This window comes from Watersipora subatra, chromosome 9, assembly GCF_963576615.1.
Source record: "Watersipora subatra chromosome 9, tzWatSuba1.1, whole genome shotgun sequence".
Classification (NCBI taxonomy): Eukaryota; Metazoa; Bryozoa; class Gymnolaemata; order Cheilostomatida; family Watersiporidae; genus Watersipora; species Watersipora subatra.
Genome location: NC_088716.1, coordinates 62,851,881 through 62,875,348, shown reverse-complemented (window position 1 = coordinate 62,875,348; position 23,468 = coordinate 62,851,881). Strand labels below are relative to the sequence as shown.

The 23,468-nt window shown below is 37.2% G+C and overlaps 1 protein-coding gene across 1 annotated transcript in view; it reads left to right on the top strand.

Moving 5' to 3' along the window:
* LOC137403816 (trafficking protein particle complex subunit 10-like) overlaps positions 1 to 23,153 on the top strand; it is a 49,357-nt gene extending 26,204 nt beyond the window's left edge. Inside the window, exons 12-21 of the mRNA XM_068089872.1 lie at positions 572 to 810; positions 1,203 to 1,406; positions 1,708 to 1,958; positions 3,625 to 3,757; positions 5,835 to 6,040; positions 6,980 to 7,092; positions 7,180 to 7,321; positions 7,839 to 8,015; positions 13,149 to 13,425; positions 22,575 to 23,153. Of these exons, the coding sequence (XP_067945973.1) occupies positions 572 to 810; positions 1,203 to 1,406; positions 1,708 to 1,958; positions 3,625 to 3,757; positions 5,835 to 6,040; positions 6,980 to 7,092; positions 7,180 to 7,321; positions 7,839 to 8,015; positions 13,149 to 13,425; positions 22,575 to 22,762 (1,930 nt within the window). The 3' untranslated portion in view covers positions 22,763 to 23,153. The remainder of the gene's footprint in view (positions 1 to 571; positions 811 to 1,202; positions 1,407 to 1,707; positions 1,959 to 3,624; positions 3,758 to 5,834; positions 6,041 to 6,979; positions 7,093 to 7,179; positions 7,322 to 7,838; positions 8,016 to 13,148; positions 13,426 to 22,574) is intronic.
* Positions 23,154 to 23,468: the final 315 nt, after the last annotated feature.

Below are 23,468 nucleotides of genomic sequence, written 5' to 3'. Positions count from 1 at the left end.
ATAGTTTAGAGTTTCATAAAAATAGTTACTAAATATAGAAAGGATTATCGGTTGTAAGTTTTTCATGTGCCGCCCATAATCAATTAAACTTTTTTACATATTTGGTAATAAATGCTTTTCTGGAATTAATCCTAGTTATAATCCATGGATTATAAGATAATATATCGTGTATAAAGTTATGGTCACAGCTCTGCTACACTCGACATTATGGCCTTGACAATTTGCTTAGCTGACTGAGCACAGGAGAACAGAGAAGCAGTGTTTGGTCGCTTGTAGTATCTGCCAATGTAATAATTGGACATCTCAGCCAGCCGCAATAGGCCTGTTCCATTATCCTCTTTCCAGGGCTAGCTTATGTCAGCCTGGACCATCGTTACTCTTCATCATTTTCAGAATGTCTTGGTGTAATTTTTATGCTTTGCAAAGCGGTGTGAAGACGAAGCATTTTTGTCATGCATTTGGAACCGGTATTATAGGTTTGCAGTCGAGTAAGGTAATCTCTAACAGGAAAGGAAGCAGCGTATGGTAAAGAGGGGGTATACAAGACTATTCAATATTTGTCACTGTTTAGGGCTTCGGGGGAAGCTCAACAAGCTGAAGCTTTTCTCCTCGACTCCTTACAACTCTTCAGCAATGACAAATGGACATCTCTAGAGCTGGATACTTGGGTTCAGCTGGCGCTCTGTGAACAGATGCTTGGTAGCAATGCTGCTTACCTCAGAGCGTGCCTCAAGGTTGCCTCTCATTCCAAAGCACCCCTTGATATGAGACTCGAGTTTGCTGACAGAATCCTTCAGTTCACTCACAAAGGTACATGTATAGTGAATCTTTACAAGAGAAAATACTTGTTTCTACATCAGGTTCAACTCGCATTAAATGTGATATTCGTATGATTTTGAGCAATTTTATCGATGGATACAGGTGAAGAGGAAGCGGAAGACATGTCCAGGTGTTTGTCAAAACTACTTAGCCTTACAGTTACCATCTTGATAAAATTTTGACTCCAGCTGTTAAATCTTCATGTCATATTAGCCCAGGTTCATAACTACTTTTAACAATCGGCATCATATTGGAGCTCCGCCATTGAATCCTCCGGACTCAAGTAATAAATAGTCATTTTTATTGCTTAATATCGTGTTAACATTCCCGATTAGTGCCAATTTATTGGTGGTCTGCCAATCCTCAAACATTACTTGTTTCAGAGCCAATCGTTGTCATCGAAGACTGCGCGATGTTGGCCACTCTGGACAAGGTCACCTACAAGACAACGTCAAGGACTGCCGATATATTGTTTACCTTACACTCTGAACTCCCGGCAGCATTTACCTATGACACCCTCTCTCTTCTCATCCAGCCCAGCGATGGGAAGGAGCAGACACGTAAACCAGCGGCAAATGGACGTAAACGTATGCATTGTTCCAAGACCAACTCCTTGCACTCTGGTTTCAGTTTCACATGAAATTGTTACATTTTGCTGCGAATGTGATTATTAGTGTTAAAAATATGGATGTAGTATTCCTTTTCCATGATTTTAAAAAGCTGAATTGCTCCAGCTAAGTATCTTATTGCCATTCATTAAGGGGCACTGAGCACAGCTTGCCATATTTTATATGCCGATATGTCATGTCATGATCTGTCGCAGTGTGTGTTAATATAGCTGCCTTATGGAACCGGACTATGTGATCGTGAGTGATCACTCTGTTACAGGATGTTGCCAATCGATGCCCCTCACAATGTATAAGAATGTGAACGATCAAGGGGAGACATCATTTGGCCTCACTTGCGTCAGCACACACAGTCTACTCAGCCATAAGGACTCTGCCAGCACGGGTCACATGATACGTAACCTGAGTAAAAACAATACAGCTGAACTCGAAGGACAAGACCAAGAGCTGGCTGCCAGCCTTACAGGAGGGCACCTCACGCACGGTGTCAACAGGCTCCTCTTTGCTCTAGAGGTAAATCACATGGCTCAAGGTTCTTTAGCACAAGTCATACTAGTCAATAGGTACTGTATATAAAACTACATGTAACTAGGATAACTTGAAATTGAGTTCATCTGACATTTTCAGACCCTCTGTGTCTTACCCAACATCCATGAGCTGCCCTTAATGTTTATTCAAAGACAATGCCTCTAGTGGAAAGTATCTTACGGTCCACGGTCAGTGTTCCGTCACTGAATTATACAGGATTGTTGATACCTTTTGCTAGTCTGCTTAATAGCTTAGCGCAGGACCTTGACCTGTTTTAGACCCGGTCCCCTTACCACTTTGTTAGTAAAATATTGCTCAATGTAACCCTTAAGTTTGTGTGTTGCTACAGTTTCAACCTAACATAACTAGTTTATAACACATTCTTTAGGTGCTCAGGGTTTAATTGGATACCTCACTTGGCTAACCATTGTTTAATAAAGCCATCCCTCTATGAAACAGTGAATGTTGTAAAAGATCGGAAGAACTTAGGTTATGATTAGCCATAGAATATGCATAAGGAATAATATCCCACAATGCATCATTGTTCTTAAGAACCACCCTGAACTTTCAGCATCTAAATGCACATTTATTATACAGTTCAACCAATGGAATGATGCTGATATAATGCTTTGCTCCAGTTTTAATAAAATTAATAAATAGGGTAACACTGCTTCCTCCATTCCAGCTTATCAAACTTTAACAGAATATATGGCTCTGCCTTCACATCGATGTTTATAACGTCTGGCTCCTTCATGCTAACCATACTCAACCAAGCATCTGGTAGAGCAACTTTACCAGTCGTGTCCTGTTTACCACATCCTGACTGGTGTACACATCAATTGCCTGAGCAAGTAGAGATAGATGCACCTCTTTCAGATGTTCCTGAGTGATTATCCACTCCATCCTGTTTCCAGTTTTACAGTTTCTGTCTGAAGCACTCTAGATTCTTGCACCAACAGCCACCCATCTGTTGTGAAAATAGGAGACATGACTTGGTGTATTATCATTATTAGTAAGGGCAAGAGTAACCTTTGTAATATTCATTTGTTTCAGTTGTATTAATTGGTGACTGTAGTATTAACTGATGACTGTAGTATTAACTGATGACTGTAGTATTAACTGATGACTGTAGTGTTAACTGGTGACTGTAGTATTAATTGGTGACTGTAGTATTAACTGGTGACTGTAGTATTAACTGTTGACTAGTATTAACTGGTGACTGTAGTATTAATTGGTGACTGTAGTATTAACTGATGACTGTAGTATTAACTGTTGTCTGTAGTATTAATTGGTGACTATAGTATTAACTGGTGAGTGTAGTATTAACTGTTGACTGTAGTATTAACTGATGACTGTAGTATTAACTGGTGACTGTAGTATTAACTGTTGTCTGTAGTATTAACTGGTTACTGTAGTATTAACTGGTGACTGTAGCATTACCTGGTGATTGCAGTATTAACTGGTGACTCTAGTATTAACTGGTGACTGTAGTATTACCTGACGACTGTAGCACAATAAAACAACAATTCTATACTATCTGTGATATTAGGCAGCTCATTAAGTATGGAGTCGTTGTGTAATTACTAGGGAGGTTGGCAAGTCAGGTCTTCCATAGCTAAAAAGTGTCAAACTTTATCAGTGTTCATTTTAGGAGCCCGGTCCAGGCAGATATCGAGTACACCAAGTCAGGCTCCGAAGACCTGGCTTGGAGTTGTTTGTCCGTGTGCAAGACTGTGGCTTTACCATTGCTGGATACAGTCCTCCTTCGATCACTGTTAGCTCTGGTAAGAACCTCGTGGTAGTTTTCATCTTTGCTATACCAACCTGCAGACCTTTAAGACTCTCCACTTTAATAAACTAAATCATCTTCCACAGAAATGAGTTTTACTCCAAGTTTCAGCTCTTGTGTTTATTTATTCTGTATGGTGTACTTCAAATCATTTCATTTTGAAAACATCAACAGCATGCCTTGTGATTTCATGTGTCGTATATATTTGGGTTCAGAAATTGATGAGCTCATCGACACTCAATTGACCTTGTAGTCCACTCAGCATTATATTGTTGAGTCTAACATCTAACAGTGAAGTTGATGGCGGGTCTTGCCTAAGTTTTTTTAAATAATACAATCTTTTTAATTGTATGAGTAGGTTGTACTATGTTTCTTAGCGTTTTATTGTAAGCAGTTAAGATATTGCAACTGAATTTTCACAGTTAGTTGCGGGCAGCTTTTTGCGATAAGTATACAGATGGAGATCTCACCTTCCCTCTCGTGATATTTTGTTTTGCTTCATATGTGATCTGTTTCAAGTTATTGGCAATGCCACACATTTAACTTTGTTGAGAATTCGTTACACGCGGCCACAGAACATTCATAAGGGTTTTGCTGATATAACCTGTCTTCATAAAATTGCATATCTGTGTGCGTGCGTGTGTGTGTCCGCTCGAACTTTATGCTGTGCGAACTTGCAAACAGCTGATTAGAATTGCTTGCAAGTTGGTGTGCTGACTACTGGCCTGTCGGTGGAAGCTTGAAAGACAAAATATTTGAGGTTTTTTAAAATCATTCGTCGTAATTTAATCGAGATTTTATTTTAGAAATTCTTAAGTTTTTAACATTACGATTGACTAGTAATATAACCTCTGTTAGCCACCTTCTTGAATTCTTACAAATCCTCTCGGTGATATATGAATGGCTCTAGTTGGTTCTAAAAAATATTCAAGTTCTGAAACTCATTACGATATAAATGTAGTATTATGTCTATTGATATACAGCTGCTTACAATAAACTTAATCTTTTAGCAATGTACATCGAAAGAAGCTTGGTACAATTACAGTACAGCCATCGTATTCACAGTAAGGTTCATTGTTGAGACAAATAATAGGCTATCAAAGGATTACTCAGCTTTCAATAAGGGAAAATGATCTAACACTAGCATTGTGTAGATTTTATCTATTTAGCTATATAAATAGTGGGTCACGTAGCAACAACATCAAATAATTTAAGTTTGTCATTCCTTTGCTTTACCAGCCACAGTTCTGCCAACAAATTGTGGACTGTTCCACAAGGAAATTATTCTGTAGTATAATTTAGGCCATCGGTCCTATAATGGGCTTCATGAAGTTCGTAAACCTTGTGGCTGTCACTAATCAAACATTAACGGTTCGAGCAATGAGAAATGTGGATTGACACGGAAGGAAATCATTGAAGTCAATTATGGTCTTAGTAAACATCTATTGGCTTTAACCTAGTGATGTTGGCAGCGATATCTAGTGAGGGCTAGCTCAGCTATTTGAGGCACTTGTTAGGATCTGTCGGTATGCTACCAGTCAAGTGGCAGGCTTTACCAGGTACATACATGCACAGCCAGTAGGCTGCCAACATTGTCGATGTTAAGCGTGGCAATCCATCATGGGCTGTCGATCCATCGTAGGCGTCAATAAATGGTTAATTTGCATGAATTGCCTTCGCTAAGCGTTCTTTTGGTTTTGCAATTTCGGGTAACCAAAATTAGCTGGAAGATAGTTTAAGTTAGCGTATCTTTGGGTCTCTATGATGTACACAAAATCTCTCAGACAGCGAAATAATCCACAACGCATTGATTTTAAATAACTTAAAACAGCATATGTAAGAATTAGCGTATGTAAGAATTAGCTATGAAGCGTGACACAATCCCTGGTAAGAAGACCATAATACTGGATGATAGTAGCATTAAGAGTTTACATGAGGCTGATGCAAATCAAGATGAAGTGGAAGTGCAGGAACAGTACCCACAAATCAATTCCTTGTAGGAGTGTAGGAGTCCTTCATAGCACGCTTTAAATAATGTCTTGGCCTATGTGTGTCCAATATAACTGTTGCAGAGGCAAACGCTATATACATGGGTATAGACAATATTCTGGATGTGTCATTCGCTGGCAACCACTGCCCAGTTCTTCCCAAAGTGTCCTCTCCATTCGCTGATACCTTTACTCTTCAAGCATCTAACATTTCTCTCCCTTTAGAGAGGTGTCAAATTTCCTTTTACCCTTCTTCATGCACCGTTACACCTGGTACACAGTCTATGCAGGTATGTTATGTAGACATCACAGGCAACTCCAAAATGACTTTCTCAGCTCTGCTCTAGCTAGTGTAGCTGTTAAACACCATATTTGTGTGGACTCAGTTATGGTCTGCTTTCTTATGGCACAGGTGTTCTATAAAAGGTCTTCGTTATAACGAGTAGTTTCTCGTGAAGACTTATGTTTTCTTTCAAAACAATTTATTGGATAAGATTGGAAGTTATAAACATGTACACATAACAACTCCATTTCATATATGTGCGAATACTAAATCTATGCATTTGTTTAGTCAAGTTATGATTGGACATGTTTTTACTGTAGAAGTATAAAAATCACATAATTTTTTTAATTGCTTTTTGGCCATAAGCTGTAGAAGTGTATAGTTCATATCAGTTGAATGTTCTATAAGCTGTAGAAGTGTATAGTTCATATCAGTTGAATGTTCAATAAGCTGTAGAAGTGTATAGTTCATATCAGTTGAATGTTCAATAAGCTGTAGAAGTGTATAGTTCATATCAGTTGAATGTTCCATAAGCTGTAGAAGTGTATAGTTCATATCAGTTGAATGTTCCATAAGCTGTAGAAGTGTATAGTTCATATCAGTTGAAGGTTCTATAAGCTGTAGAAGTGTATAGTTCATATCACTTGAATGTTCCATAAGCTGTAGAAGTGTATAGTTCATATCAGTTGAATGTTCCATGAAATGAATAGTAAACAAAAAGAGCTATTTATTAATTTTAGCTGAGGCTAACAATAATAAATTAATCAATAAAAAAATTTATTGAAACTACAATACTCTGTTAAGGTGTGATCACAAGTACTCGTTACAATATACAACTACTTGTATAAGGTGTGATCACAAGTACTCGTTACAATGTACAACTAATTGTATAAGGTGTGTGACTCAAAGCACTGGGTATACAGTGTCAAAAATTTATGATTTACAGCTGGATTTCACTTTGCAAGCTCAGCAGGGCTGTGAAGATCTTGTGATATCAGAGGAGATAGAGTGCAGTTGTCCCATAGAAATCACTAGTAAGACCTTTACTGCCCGCGACCAGTAAGTAATCTGTGCCCGTTCCCCGAAACTCTTTGGTCTAAGAGAGAATAAGTCATGTTTCTGGTTTCTACTTAAACTGTTTTTCAGGAAATACATTCAAATCACAGTCTTCTCACTTGTACATGGCAGAAGCTTACAGGTACTTTATCCGACACTTACCTGCAAATCAAGTCCTGAAAAAGGCTCATTCGTGTTTGAAATGCTTCATGGAGTAGATGAAGATGCGTGGGTAGGTTTCAGTATAGTCTGTATGAGCAGGCCATTTGGGACTTTACTCACTTTGATGATGTCAGTTTTTATAATGTGATGTGATTAGCTTATGAAGGGAGCCATTTTACTTACGGTTGTTTTCTACGTGTGACCACTTAGATATTTATCAGGAAGATAACTATGTATGTGACGTCTCAAACTTTTGAAGTGCTCATGCAGTGAGGGCATATCCAAGTCTCCTTGTCTATTATGTTTTACATGCACTTATATGGCCATTACATTTGTGTGGTTAGTATCTTTAGCAAGCCCCTGTCATGAAGAGTATTCACAGACAATGAACTGTTGTTTGTCATCTGGGTTAAAGCGTGTCTCTTACTTTTATATTATTAATAGTATTAGGGTTGTTTAGGGGCTAATAATTCCGGCATCGTGTACTAGCTGTGTTAGTGCTGGGTAAGGTAGATATATTGCAATGTTCGGCAAATGAATTTTTAATGCATGCTAGATCTGTTTGAATACCCACTTCCTTCTTTCAGCGATTGACACGCAAGTCTGAGCTCTCATTTCTCTGGAGGTTACAATCTGCGGAAGTATGCGGTAGTGACACCATCAAATGTGCATTTTCTATTGACTTCTTTTGCTGCGGGGAAGAAAGAGATCGTGAATCAAAGTACCACACTTTTTCCACAGACATTAGTGTGGATATTGTAAAGGTAAATTGAGAGTTCTGGCGCGCATGAACTCTGTTATAAGCCATAGTTAAATATCGAGATGCTCTATACAGGCTTCTGAAGATGCCAGCCCTAGTCTAGTCTTGGTGTTTGTTTACAACACTTGTGCATCACTCACCTATCATTGGCTAATTCTGCGAGCAATGAGCGCACTTTGTGCGTTTTTAGATGTTACCCAAAAGGACGTTTCCACCAGTCTGATAATTTATTAAGTAAATTTATATTGGCGAGATCCATTGAAAAGGTTTAAACCTGTTACTCCTTTAACTAAATCGCAGCCAGCGCTAGAAGTATTGCAATGTAGTGATTACTTATGAAGCCTTGTGAGGAGACCATAGCCGTGAATGTTTGACATGTGTAGCGACTGAAATACCTTACCTAGTATTTATGTCCTTGAACCTTGATCTGTAGACATTCTTTCACGCATCAGGTCTGCATAGGATTAAACTAAATCATAGCGTTGTGTTACTAGATTTGTTTGGGTCTTTTGCAAGTCGTAACAATACTACAGTCGATCATGCCAAATACAATAAGGAGGTCTGAAAGATGCACAGAGAAGCGTGTGTTCAAGTGTTTGTATATCATAGGCTAGGAGTACAGTCAAACCTCGACATACAAAGTTCATTTGTTCTAATATTTGTTTTGTATGTCAAAACCGTCATACAATGAAACAAATATTCGTATGAGAACACATTGTATTTCATTTAATACGTTCCAGAGCTCAAAAGCTTAAAGGAGAATACTTCCAGTAATTATATATAGAAATACAACCATTGCTTTCTATAGAACTATATAAACACTAAATGTGAAAAACTAATAAATTAATTGTAAGAAACTGAATAAACAAAAGAATGAGCACTAAAATGATTTTATTGCTACCTTACGCTACCTTGGTGCCTTTATGGAAAGTATCTTACGGTACCTTGGTACCTTTATGGAAAGTACCTTACGCTACCTTGGTACCTTTATGGAAAGTATCTTACGGTACCTTGGTACCTTTATGGAAAGTATCTTACGGTACCTTGGTACCTTTATGGAAAGTATCTTACGGTACCTTGGTACCTTTATGGAAAGTATCTTACGGTACCTTGGTACCTTTATGGAAAGTATCTTACGGTACCTTGGTACCTTTATGGAAAGTACCTTACGCTACCTTGGTACCTTTATGGAAAGTATCTTACGGTACCTTGGTACCTTTATGGAAAGTATCTTACGGTACCTTGGTACCTTTATGGAAAGTACCTTACGCTACCTTGGTACCTTTATGGAAAGTACCTTACGCTACCTTGGTACCTTTATGGAAAGTATCTTACGGTACCTTGGTACCTTTATGGAAAGTATCTTACGGTACCTTGGTACCTTTATGGAAAGTATCTTACGGTACCTTGGTACCTTTATGGAAAGTATCTTACGGTACCTTGGTACCTTTATGGAAAGACCTTACGGTACCTTGGTACCTTTATGGAAATACCTGACGGTACCTTGGTACCTTTATGGAAAGACCTCACGGTACATTGGTACCTTTATGGAAAGACTGGTGAACTGAGGTGTAGCTTTGGTGATATGAGAGACATACGGAACAGAGGTAGAGGTGGCAATAGAGATATGGGAGATATACGGAACAGAGGTAGAGGTGGCAATAGTGATATGAAATTGTTCTAACTGGACTATGTCAAGTTTAGGTTAACCTAGCTTACTTGTATTATATTTATATTTTTTTATTATTTTCTGTTTTGATATGGTTCTTTAATTACCACGGTCAGCCTTTTCAATTTAACTTGTTTCAGGCATTCTTTTATTTTCATCTTTCTGTCTCTTCCTTACAATAGCTACTTGATGGTCTTCCTTCTCACTCAGCAACATAGAGCCATACAAAGCCAAGGAGGACATTATACATATGCATTTAGTATTTAGAAGATTCAGACAATGTGAAGGAGAACTTTATAAATTTGAACAGTTTACATGTGAACAATGTACATGAGAACAGTGTCACTACATGTGAACAGTGTACATGAGAACAGTGTCACTACATGTGAACAATGTACATGAGAACAGTGTCACTACATGTGAACAGTGTACATGAGAACAGTGTCACTACATGTGAACTGCGTACATGTGAACTGTGTACATTTGAACAGGGCACATGCGATCAGTGCACATGTGAACTGCGTACATATGAACTGTGTACATGTGAACTGTGTACATGTGAACAGGGCACATGGGATCAGTGCACATGTGAACTGTGTACATATGAACTGTGTACATATGGGCTTTGTACATTTGAACTGCGTACGTGTGAACTATGTACATGTGATCAGTATACATGGGAACTGTGTATATGTGAACAGTGTACATGAGAACAGTGTCACTACATGTGAATGGCGTACATGTGAACTGTGTATGTGGGAAGAGTGTACATGTGAACTGTGTACATGTAAACAGTGTACATGTGAACTGTGTACATGTGAACTGTGTACATGTGAACAGTGTACATGTGAACTGTGCACATGTAAACAGTGTACATGTAAACTGTGTACATGTGAACTGTGTACATGTGAACAGTGCACATGCGATCAGTGTACATGCGATCAGTGTACATGCGAACAGTGTACATGTGAACTGTGTACATGTGAACTGTGTACATGTGAACAGTGTACATGTGAACTGTGTACATGTGAACAGTGTACATGCGATCAGTGTACATGTGAACTGTGTACATGTGAACTGTGTACATGTGAACAATGTACATGTGAAGGGTATACATTTGGACTGTGTACACGTGAACAGTGTACATATGAACACTGTACATGTAAACAGTGTACATGTGAACTGTGTACACATGAACAGCATACATGTGAGCAGTGTACTTGTGAACAGTGTACACATTAACAGTGTACAGATGGACAGTATGCGTGTGAACAGTGCTCTTAAGTAGGAGTTACTAGCGATTATAAATAGTTCTACAAGGAAATTCAGATTAAAATAATGTTGTCATTCTGTAATCATTTATGCAAAGATTTTAGTCTAGGATGCATAAACTTCATGGACACATTTTGACATGACACATGTTCACATAGATACGACTACATAGGCATTGGTGCATAGGCACCCAGCCACCAATACTTCAGTTGTAAATTTCATCTCATGGATACGGTCAAATTAGGACGTAGACACATAGACACACAGTCACGTGGACACACAGACATGAGGAGCATCGTGAGCTTTCGACTACAAGGACACATGTGTGCCGGGGCAGAGATAGATAAATAGATATAAATATAGATAGATCAAAACGCAAATAGATATACAGATAAATAAATATACAAATGTATTCATAGATGTACAGTAGATATGCGGATAGTTATACAGGTAGATATACCAATATATATATAGGTAGATATACAGATAGATATACCAATATATATATATATATATATATATACAGGTAGATATACAGATAGACATACCAATATATATATATATATATATATACAGGTAGATGTACAGATAGATATAAAGAGTGACAGATAAATATATTGATAGGTCTACATATACAGATAGAGAAGAGAAAGAAGAATGCAGGCAGACAATCTGTTGAATGAAGGGATCCCATTTAACACTTTCAAGTCTGGTCGCTTTAGTACAATCCTCCCTCCCCCCAGTGGCTGGCCGATTTTGAGGTTTTCCATTTATATAATATGTTTACTGTAATATTAGTAAAGCTAGGTATGAGCACACCATTGTGGAGCTGAAAACATGAGCTTTCACATCATACTAAATATGAGTTGATTCTGCTGAACCTAATCTAGGTAACTTCAGGACAAAGAATGCCTTTTCAAACCAAAAATGATATTTTTCGTAAACAGAGTACAAGGTATTGCTTATTGCATTAAATACTTTGATTGTATTTTATTTACTTTTATTTATGTCTGACATGACATATTATTATTTCGCGTTGGGCCTATGATAAGGCAAAAAACAGTAAACACATAATAGTCTGTTTTAGAATTGCTCTCGCTTATTTCCGGTTCATGGTGATCATCATCATTCATATCCATAGGCATTTCACTATCTGAATTGGATCAACCACCAAATCTCCTATCTGCTTCATTATTGTAATCTAAAACAGTTATAATGGTTTTGTAGCTATTATTTATTAATGTATGAATAGCCCACAGCTTGCTTCCAAAATTGGTCGGTTAGGGCAGAGGTGGATTGGAGAAGGAGGAATATCCCCCTACACCCCACTTCTTTAATCCCCCACGCCCCACCCTTCCTATCCCTCCATAACCCCAGCCTTCCTCTGCCCAACAGAAAGGAGGGGTGGGAAATATTTGCATGTATAATGTAAAATATCCTACTTTGCAGCAGTATACCCTATAGAAGCAGTTTTAGAACTAGTCTAGTAATGTAATACTATTAGCCAGTAGTCACTTACATATCCAATAATAGTTTGGCCAAAACAACTCATCGTATAAGATGTGAGTGTGATCAAATGTTGGACTAACGAGATGAGTTACAACTGTCAGGAGTCCATCATCTAGTGACTCTAAATCATCCATTAGTCAAGCCATTTCTTGACAAACTAAACAAAGTGAGACTGCACTGACATCTTTTACTCGCTCATGCTGTGATTTTCATCCACTGTGACCAATTCTGAGAGTCTTTTCAATTTTACTCACCTTTCTCATCATCAGAGTCATCTACATCTACTTTACTATCACTGTCATTTACCGACTCATCAACATTTGCAGCTATTTCTTTGATGTAGACAAATTCCTAGCAGTTTTCTCAAACTTAAAAAAACTTGAGAAAGTTACAATTCTGACATAGCCTGAGGTTTTTGCAAATATTTCCAGTTTTATTTAACATATTGGCAAATTTCTTTTTTGTACACAAAGCTAAAACTCAGGGCTATCATAATATCGGCAATATTAGCCGATCCGAAGTCATGAACTAACATAACCGCTGTCGAATTATTTCGATTTCAGCCACTTGGAGAGGGCAACTCCAATCGAAATAATTCGATGTCAGCCTTGAAAGTGTTAAGTAATAATAATAATAATGGTAGCTGTGATGTGTTGGATACTATCAATTACTATTGGTATATTTTAGACTCAGTACATCATGACCCGGTATATCAAGTCGGGCATACCTATGTCTCCCCTATCCCTCTCTCGGCAATCATCGCAGGACAAGTTATCTTCTTCTCCGGAGAGTTTGTTTCCTCAACCGCCCCCCAACACCTGGCAAGCCTTGTGCGAGTGTGAGATGTCTGTCGAACTAGAGTCCTGCGGCGCTCTCGACTTCACAGAGGATGACTCCGAAGTTCACTGTATTTCTTATGAGATAATATCAGATCCCAACTGGGCAATTAGCGGAAACAAGCATGGTGAGTGGAAACGGTATGATTAGACATTTGAAATGTTTCTGATGTCTGTAGATTGGTCTGTTGCTCTCCCATTCACGCCGCTAGCGCAGCTCATGCTAACATAACCCTTTGGTAGCATTTCTACAGTAAACTCTTTAGACTTCTTAGGGTTACTTCATATTTGTCTAGTACGGACATCAATTGCAAGTAAGGTGATTGAACGATTAATCTGTGCGGATTATCGCTTTATGCCATCTCTTTGTCCTCCGGTAATGGTCAGCCACTCTCATTGACCAGTGGGCTCAAACATACCCCTCTCACTTACAAGTAGGCCTATCACTCATTGCAGCTTTTAGAGAGACAATGGAAACTTCTGTTTGTAATTAAAGTGACAATGCCGTTTTTCCATTAGTAATTAGAGAGAAAATGATGTCTTCTGTTAACAAATTTAGCTTTTCTTTTTTACTTAAGCTGTTAGTAGCTGGCTTCTTAATTGAATGTTTAAGATAGGATTTTTACAAAAAAGATTTTCACAGAAGTCCGCAATGACAACCAACCTAATAACTCTGTTTCTTGCATGCCGTCGTATTGTTTTATGTACTATTATAACGATTGACCTTCTGACGTATATTCTTCCCGGTCGGTCACCAGCCAAGCTAATTGACCGTTAATTGATTTTTGGCAACAATTTGGTCATAGATAAGGATGAATGTGTAGTTTCTTTCTATTTCCTTCTCAGAACAGACATAGCTTAACCTCTGCACCATACACAGGAGTTTAAGGGTTTTCAGGGAGAATATGAATTAGCTTAGCCTCTGCACTATACACAGGAATTTAAGGGTTTTCAGGGAGAATATGAAATAGCTTAGCCTCTGCACCATACACAGGAGTTTAAGGGTTCTCAGGGAGAATATGAAATAGCTTAGCCTCTGCACCATACACAGGAGTTTAAGGATTCTCAGGGAGAATATGAAATAGCTTAGCCTCTGCATCATACACAGGAATTTAAGGATTCTCATGAGATAATATGGAGTAGCTTAGCCTCTGCACTATACACAGGAATTTAAGGGTTCTCAGGGAGAATATGAAATAGCTTAGCCTCTGCACCATACACAGGAATTTAAGGGTTCTCAGGGAGAATATGAAGTAGCTTAGCCTCTGCACCATACACAGGAATTTAAGGGTTCTCAGGGAGAATATGAAATAGCTTAGCCTCTGCACCATACACAGGAGTTTAAGGGTTCTCAGGGAGAATATGAAATAGCTTAGCCTCTGCACCATACACAGGAATTTAAGGATTCTCATGAGATAATATGAAGTAGCTTAGCCTCTCCACCATACACAGGAATTTAAGGGTTCTCAGGGAGAATATGAAGTAGCTTAGCCTCTCCACCATACACAGGAATTTAAGGGTTCTCAGGGAGAATATGAAATAGCTTAGCCTCTGCACCATACACAGGAATTTAAGGGTTCTCAGGGAGAATATGAAGTAGCTTAGCCTCTGCACCATACACAGGAATTTAAGGGTTCTCAGGGAGAATATGAAATAGCTTAGCCTCTGCACTATACACAGGAATTTAAGGGTTCTCAGGGAGAATATGAAATAGCTTAGCCTCTGCACCATACACAGGAATTTAAGGGTTCTCAGGGAGAATATGAAATAGCTTAGCCTCTGCACCATACACAGGAGTTTAAGGGTTCTCAGGGAGAATATGAAATAGCTTAGCCTCTGCACCATACACAGGAGTTTAAGGATTCTCAGGGAGAATATGAAATAGCTTAGCCTCTGCACCATACACAGGAATTTAAGGATTCTCATGAGATAATATGAAATAGCTTAGCCTCTCCACTATACACAGGAATTTAAGGGTTCTCAGGGAGAATATGAAGTAGCTTAGCCTCTGCACCATACACAGGAATTTAAGAGTTCTCAGGGAGAATATGAAATAGCTTAGCCTCTGCACCATACACAGGAATTTAAGGGTTCTCAGGGAGAATATGAAATAGCTTAGCCTCTGCATCATACACAGGAGTTTAAGGGTTCTCAGGGAGAATATGAAATAGCTTAGCCTCTGCACCATACACAGGAATTTAAGGGTTCTCAGGGAGAATATGAAATAGCTTAGCCTCTGCACCATACACAGGAGTTTAAGGGTTCTCAGGGAGAATATGAAATAGCTTAGCCTCTGCACCATACACAGGAATTTAAGGGTTCTCAGGGAGAATATGAAATAGCAAGTAGAACATCAAGTTCAGATTACTTGACTTGATAATGTCATATGTATTTGAGATAGATCAGACCCTAGTCTCTTCTGGTTGGTTTCTACCTCGCTACAACGGTCTCATGCCAAAGCCTTAGGTCTCTACAACGGTCTCATGCCATAGCCTTAGGTCTCATGCCATGAACCCATTAACAAACAGTCTTCTCAACAAAATGCAGAACCTTCCCTGCAAATGTGTTTGAAGTTGGTTCCCAGAGTACACACTGAGTCACACTCTCTAACAAGGAGTCGCGTTAGCTGGTGGGTGGAGCCCTGTTATGCCTCCGGCTTACAATTGGATACAAGGCAATTTATTTTGCAATAAGATTTTTTTCTAAAACCGTTCACTAATTCCTGCATATCTAGTGCTAACTTGGGCTCGCACACTCGGTGCGTGTCAAGAGAGGCGAAAGGCAGGATAGAAAACACTTTGAAGCGTGTTGGCCATTTCGTTTAACTACTTTCTGATGGATAACATAAAATAACTTTAGCCCTCATGGCAAGGAATCCACTCGATGTATTATCTTTATGATCTTTTGTGGCTGGCTAATACGTAGATTATCTCCTCTAGTACATATAATCCAGAATGATGTCGCTGATATGTGATTCAGGCGCTGACAGGTTGGGAGAGACGAGTGGGAGCCAATCACTGTTGTGTCTGGTTTTGGCTTTGACGGTGTCATAGCAATTATCACATCCTGGCAACACCCATTGCTCAGTCGAGCAAATAGAGGACTTGTGCGTACTATTGTTCGGAATTGTTGCATGGATTTTACGAGGAATTACATGTAAGATGGAAGATTTGAACTCATGCGATGTTTTAGGGTGGTTATCGACCTTGCTTAGCCATTGTAAAGATCAATGGTCTGTAAATAACCCTTGAGCTGATCGCTTTACCCCCCCCCCTCCTCCCCTCGCGATCCTTTGCTTTTGTCATCCACTCACACATTGCTAATCATATTCCTTCGTTCAGAGGAATGGATATGCGAGTAGTTCCATGACAGATCATTAAACTCAACTGGTGGATATGTAAGGAAGGCAACAACCGCTACCCTCTTGTCAGCGTCGCATGTTGGATATATATTACTGGGAATCGTTTGCTCAATTCAAAACCATTGATTGTTGAAGCAGTTGAAGTTGAAAATAAGCCATTTGGAAAACCATGACAATTCCCATCTTCTTAAAGGAATTATTTATTCTTAATAATCAAATGTAACCATAGTTATTGGAAAGCTACCAATTGAAACCAAGCGAGATGTTTAATTTGGAAGCAACATTCAAAGGCCAAAATATCGCTATCTGCATATAACATAAATCAATTGATGAGCTTTCTCTATATATAAAAACAAATATTTTATGCGCATTTGTTGGCTGACCTCACCTCCTAGGTAGTTCTTAATGGATATATCTGTTAGAGGACGACTCCTCCCTCTGATATAAATGATTGAGATTGTTGCTGTGAGACTCGTGGTATTAACTATTATATTTATCAGCATTGTGTGTTGCTATGCAATTTCTGCTAATTCAACTTAGCCATATGAACCAGCATCATTCGATGATAATTCAATCAGGAAATATACCAGTAGATATCTATTCAATGTCTATTCAATGTCTAATCAATGTCTATTCGATGTCTACTCAATACATAATCGATGTCTAGTCAATACATAATCGATGTCTAGTCGATGCATAATCGATGTCTAGTCGATGCATAATCGATGTCTAGTCGATACATAATCGATGTCTAGTCGATACCACTGTTGGCTCAGTTTAAACCAATGGTTTAAACCAAGCGGTTTAAACCAGCTGAAAAAACCAGTTTTTATGATTTTTTCATTATTTTTTGTGAAAAACATAATATTTTAAGCTCCTAGTGGTTCCTGTATGGTAGAAATTCAATTCTATGTAATTATCAGCTGTGGAAGTTTAATTTAGGACACAGCAGTAAAGTGATGGCAGAGCTCAAGTTGAAACTACATGAAATCCTAGCACAACAATGAATTAGTGAATTTAATTTTCAATTGCTTTTATTAAGTGATATGATCCTTTTACTGATGAAATATAAAAACCATTTGAAATATACTAATCCAATCATCGTTTCTAATAATGAATGAAAACTTTCTCAAGTCTGGCCAGTGAGAAAGGATTGCTTATAATTAGAAATTAAAACAATAATATCCTTTTGGGCAAAAGCTTTAGGTTTGCAAACTAATATTTCATTTATTGAGCACAAGCGAAAGTAGTTGGATTGTTAGAATTCAGTTTATCAAGTTTTTGTGTTTTTAAAAGTTAAAGTTGTGCCTTGAATTTCCAACATGCCTCGCAAACAGGATTCCGTTTGGAAGTTTTTCACTCAAACTGCAAAAACCAAAGGTTTTAAGGTGAAATCTAATAGGTGTGCTGTCATAACGCAAGTTCACGCAGATAGGCTTAAAGCTCACGTAACGAAATGTCAAGCTGACAACACCAATTCAGACAGTGATGCTAGTATTCAGGTGATAGAAGTTGAGTCGTCTGCCACTGCTCCAAACACTAGCAATGCATCTGCATTATGCTCTGCTCTTCCCTACTACACAACTAATCACTGGGATTAAAACGCTTATACACTGAGCTCTATGTAATATATTCGCTTTATGTGATAATAGTTTTGCTCTGTATTTCGTCAATCATGTTTGATTAAAGATTCATTCTGAATTTCCTGATGTTTTCTCTCCTTTTTCCCCATAACAACTACCACAGTACCATCTTTAACAGATGATTCCACATATGTATGTTCAATACTCAATCATGCAGTTATAGTAAGTGATGTTAATTAGACTTAAAATTGCAAAAGCCCTGGTAAAATTATAAAAAACTGGTTTAAACCATAAAATTTGGTTTAAACCAAAAAACTTAGTTTTTCATTAAAACCATGGTTTTCTCCAACCCTGGTCAATACATAATCGATGTTTTATCAATGTCTAGTCGATACGTAATCGATGTCTAGTCGTTACATAATCGATGTCTAGTCGATACATAATCGATGTTTAGTCGATACATAATCGATGTCTAGTCGATACATAATCGATGTCTAGTCGATACATAATCTATGTCTAATTGGCGTTTAGTTTATGACTAGTCCATATCTAGTCGATGTCTAGTCAATGGAAATATTTTAATGAGTTACACTTCTATTCTGATTGTTCACCAGTAAGTAGCATGTTGTAAGATCATCTCAGCCACAGTTTAGTTGTTATTATCATTCTAAAGTCTCCAAAATATCTTTGAATGACCTCGGCAAATTATAGTCTGGAAAATTAATATTACAGCTTGTTTATCAAACTGGACATAGTCAGTGTCTTAGAATACAGTATATATATGTAACATATATGTTATATATATATATATATATTGTATTCTATAACACTGGCTATGTCCAGTTTGATAACAAGCTGTAATATTAATTTTTTATAACATATATATAACATATATGTTATATACATTTCTCAAAGTATGTGGATATGTTGGTATGCATTCCAACAATAGATCTTGATATTAAAATTCTGTTTTCTGATGGGTTTCAACTCCCTACGAATGCATCGACAAGGTTCATATGCGTACGCTCTACCACTGAGCCATCACGACTTAGTGATCAGTTGCGCTATAATATACCACATAATCCATGCGCGTGCTAATTATTTTAGCCTTGGGTTTTTTACCGAAGATTTTGAGATTTGGTCGTCTCAGAGCTCGAAGTTTAAAAGTTAGAATTATAAATGTTGTATACGGTATGTTATATAAAAATAAATTTTATTAGTTTCATTTTAATTGGAAAAATTGTTTCGGATTTCGAGCAGCTCGGTTTTCGAACAACCTTCTTACACGCCGCTGAAAGTAATGAAATATTAAATTTTCTGTGGTTTGAAAACCTTAACAGTTGTTTTATTTATTTTTAATTTAGTTGTCCTGCACAAAACCTCTTCTTCATGATATGAAGTTTGAAAGTTAGTTGTTTGAAAAAGTTTAAAAACCTTTACAGTTGCTTTTATTTTCTCTCTTAATTTATTTCAATTACGCATTTTTTTCAGGATATGTACATGTAGTTTGAATGTTAGAGTTCCAAATTTTGTTGTATGTTAAATAAAAATAAATTATAATTAATTATGCTGAACTATAATGATATAAAAATAAAATATACTTTTTTATTACCTTATTTATTAAATAATTTTTCATTGTAATCATAGCTAAACAGATTATATTTAGCCATTACTTGCTAATGATTTCACATTTTCATTTAAACTCATTCACAGTTTTGTGTTTCTTCCTAATCTATTTCAACAAAAAACTTCTTTCATGATATGAAATTTAAAAGTTAGAATGGTAAATGTTGTATACGGTACGTTATATAAAAATAAATTTTCTGTTCGAAGACTTTTTTATTACTCGGGGCCGGGTAGTACAGCTAGTATGTATATATACATTATATATATATATATATAAGAACCTGAAGATTGCAATGTGATTGCATGAAACTATTAGTAGTAATGATTTTAACCTGTGGTTTTAACAAACTTCATACACAGCTCTAATTGGCTCAATTATTGATCACTTTACTTTAGAGTGTATACTCTATACATGTATATATTGAAATTTATCATACTTAGAACTATAAAATCACAGTGCTCAACATAGAATGGAGCAGTATAAATGAGTAGAAAATTAGATAAGGTATCTTTTGTCAGCTACTGTCAGTTTCTTGCTTACACAATCATCAGGCTGTAGATCTCAACTACATTAAGATTGCGATCTACAGCCTGATGATGGCGCAAGCAAAAAACTGACAGTAGCTGGAAAAAGATAAGTACACTATGAAATTCTTTACTAATTTATATATATATATATATATATCTTTTTTGAGCAATCAGATGGCTTACATCAACTGGTATAGTTAGTCTTAGCAAGTAGAGCCCAACTCATAGTTGGCAAGGAAGTCTAGTATTTGGTGTACTGGCTTAGAAAAGACTTGACTTTATGTGACTCATGATCTTCTTTAACCAGCTTATCTTTTTCATGCCAGCTCAGTCTTGTGACATCACAAGTGTTAATATTTGAATAACGCAATCGTTGCAACGCCTTTAAATACCTTGCGCAATAAACAGCATTACTGGCTATATGTCACATTACAGTTAGTGCTAGTATATATCACACTACAGTTAGTGCTAGTATATATCTCTCTATAGTTAGTGCTAGTATATATCATTCTATATTTAGTGCTAGTATATATCACTCTATAGTTAGTGCTAGTATATATCACTCTATATTTAGTGCTAGTATATATCACTCTACAGTTAGTGCTAGTATATATCACTCTACAGTTAGTGCTAGTATATATCATTATATAGTTAGTGCTAGTATATATCACTCTATAGTTAGTGCTAGTATATATCACACTACAGTTAGTGTTAGTATATATATATATATATCATTCTATAGTTAGTGTTAGTATATATCACTCTATAGTTTTTGCTAGTATATATCACACTACAGTTAGTGCTAGTATATATCACACTACAGTTAGTGCTAGTATGTATCACACTACAGTAAGTGCTAGTATATATCACTCTACAGTTAGTGCTAGTGTATATCATTCTATAGTTAGTGCTAGTATATATCACACTACAGTTAATGCTAGTATATATCACTCTACAGTTTGTGCTAGTATATATCACTCTACAGTTAGTGCTAGTACAGTCAAACATGGATAACTCGTCCACGGATAGCTCGAACACATGGTTAATTCGAACATTTCCTTTGGTCCGTTCCCACGTAATGATAAATTGCTATAGATAACTCGAACTCAACACTGTTAATTCGAACTGTTTTTTTGCCCAACAGCTACCGAAACGGTTGTTTTCGCTTTAGAAAATCACTTTATTCAAAGCCATAGAGGTAAACTTCATCTTTTCGTAATTCATAAGCGTCGTTATTACCACCATCGGCAAAATATTTTTGTCAACGACTTTTCTAAAAGTTTGGTGAAATTTGATTTATACTGCGATACGATGAATAGCACGGGCTAGTCGGGTCACGCGCGCAAGAATTTTCGCCACGCACATACAAAACAAAAATCGCATGTTGTTTTGTATGTGCGTGGCGAAAATCCTTGAGTGCGTGACTCGGCTAGCCCGTGATGAATAGTTTTCCGACGTTGATTCCGTGTTGAATCAACGTCGGAATGTTGAATGTTTAAAACGTCTTAAAAAATGTTGTAATTAAACGTATACGTTGTCTGAGCTACAAAAAACTATTCATCGTTTGACCTAAACACAGAATACGTGTGTACATTTAATAAGTATCTATTAAAAAAGCGTGAGTGATATAGAATGTACCGTAAAACCTCGTAAAACTTCTAATTGAACTGCCTCGGAGTGTTGCTCTTAACGAATCCCAGGTAAAGTAAGGTAATCTGCATAAACTTCAAGAAAAAACGGCAAAATTGATCGTGGGTAAAACCCCAAAAGAAAAAAATGTCTTTTCTTTTGAGCATTTCAACAACGATCAAGTTTTGCCAATGTCAATCTGAAAAATGTCCTGGCAATAACATCACCTCAAACAACAAACCAATCTCAAGTGATAGGAAAATCTCTATACTTTTTCATGAAAACGTTTTAAACTTTACATTAGAAGCATTTAATTTGAAACAAGCCATTTGTGCTTTTGATTTATATTATAGTTTGTATATGTACATGTATCTACTAATAAATAAGTAAATATATGGACTTGTGACAGTGCTCTGATAACTTGAATGCTCTGATAATTCGAACACTTTTGCTCGGTCCCTTGAAGTTCGAGTTATCCATGTTTGACTGTATATATCACACTACAGTTATGTTGACACACAAGGCATGTACATTGTATATCATGCTGCAGGTCAGCTGGAACTAACCTCCGAGTGCCTCCTCTCGAGCATAGGAGTCAAGTTGATGCCTCTCACGAGTGGTCATCTGAGGCTGCCAGAAGTGCGGTTGCGTAACTCTAACGATGAAGAATTTTTACCTGGCCAGGTGTATGACAACTCCAAGCTTAGTCAGGTGTTTATCAGTAGCCCCGAGGAGTAGGCAGAGGCTAATTCTTTGTCATGCATATAACAAAGTTATGACTGGCACTCTATAATCTATACTCGAAGGGGAGATACATATATACAAGTTTTCGAAGAAGAGATACATATATACAAGGACTCGAAGAAGTGATACATATATACAAGGACTCGAAGAAGAGATACATATATACAAGTATGGCATAACTGATTAGTTTTTTTATTTCTTTCTCGTTCACTGCAGTGAGTTGTCTTGCTTATTTTTAAGTAACAACCTTAACTTATTTAAAATCGTTACTAGTCAGATTCTACTATTGAAATGTTGATTGTTTATAGGGTCTGTAACCTTTGGTTAATAAGCTAAATATCTGTGTGTTTACTGCTCTCTCAAATAATATACTTATTTAATTCTACATATCACACATCATTCAGTATTTCTACTTACTCATTATTTCTAATTTCATCTGTTGACATCCGGACAGCTTGTAATCGTGTCTGTTCATTGAACATTCGATTTGGCTTCATTGTCAAATAGTTTCTGGTTCATTTGTTCTCAAAAAAGCTTCTACATTTCAGTAGATCTCTCTGGCAACTCTGAACAGGCATCTGTAGCCTGCAACAAAAATAATTTTATCCGTCTCTGTATCTTTCCTTGTTCCCAATAATTCTTACAGGAACAGACAACCCTTTATTGTAGATATATAGCAAATCGCTCTATTGGTTTTTAG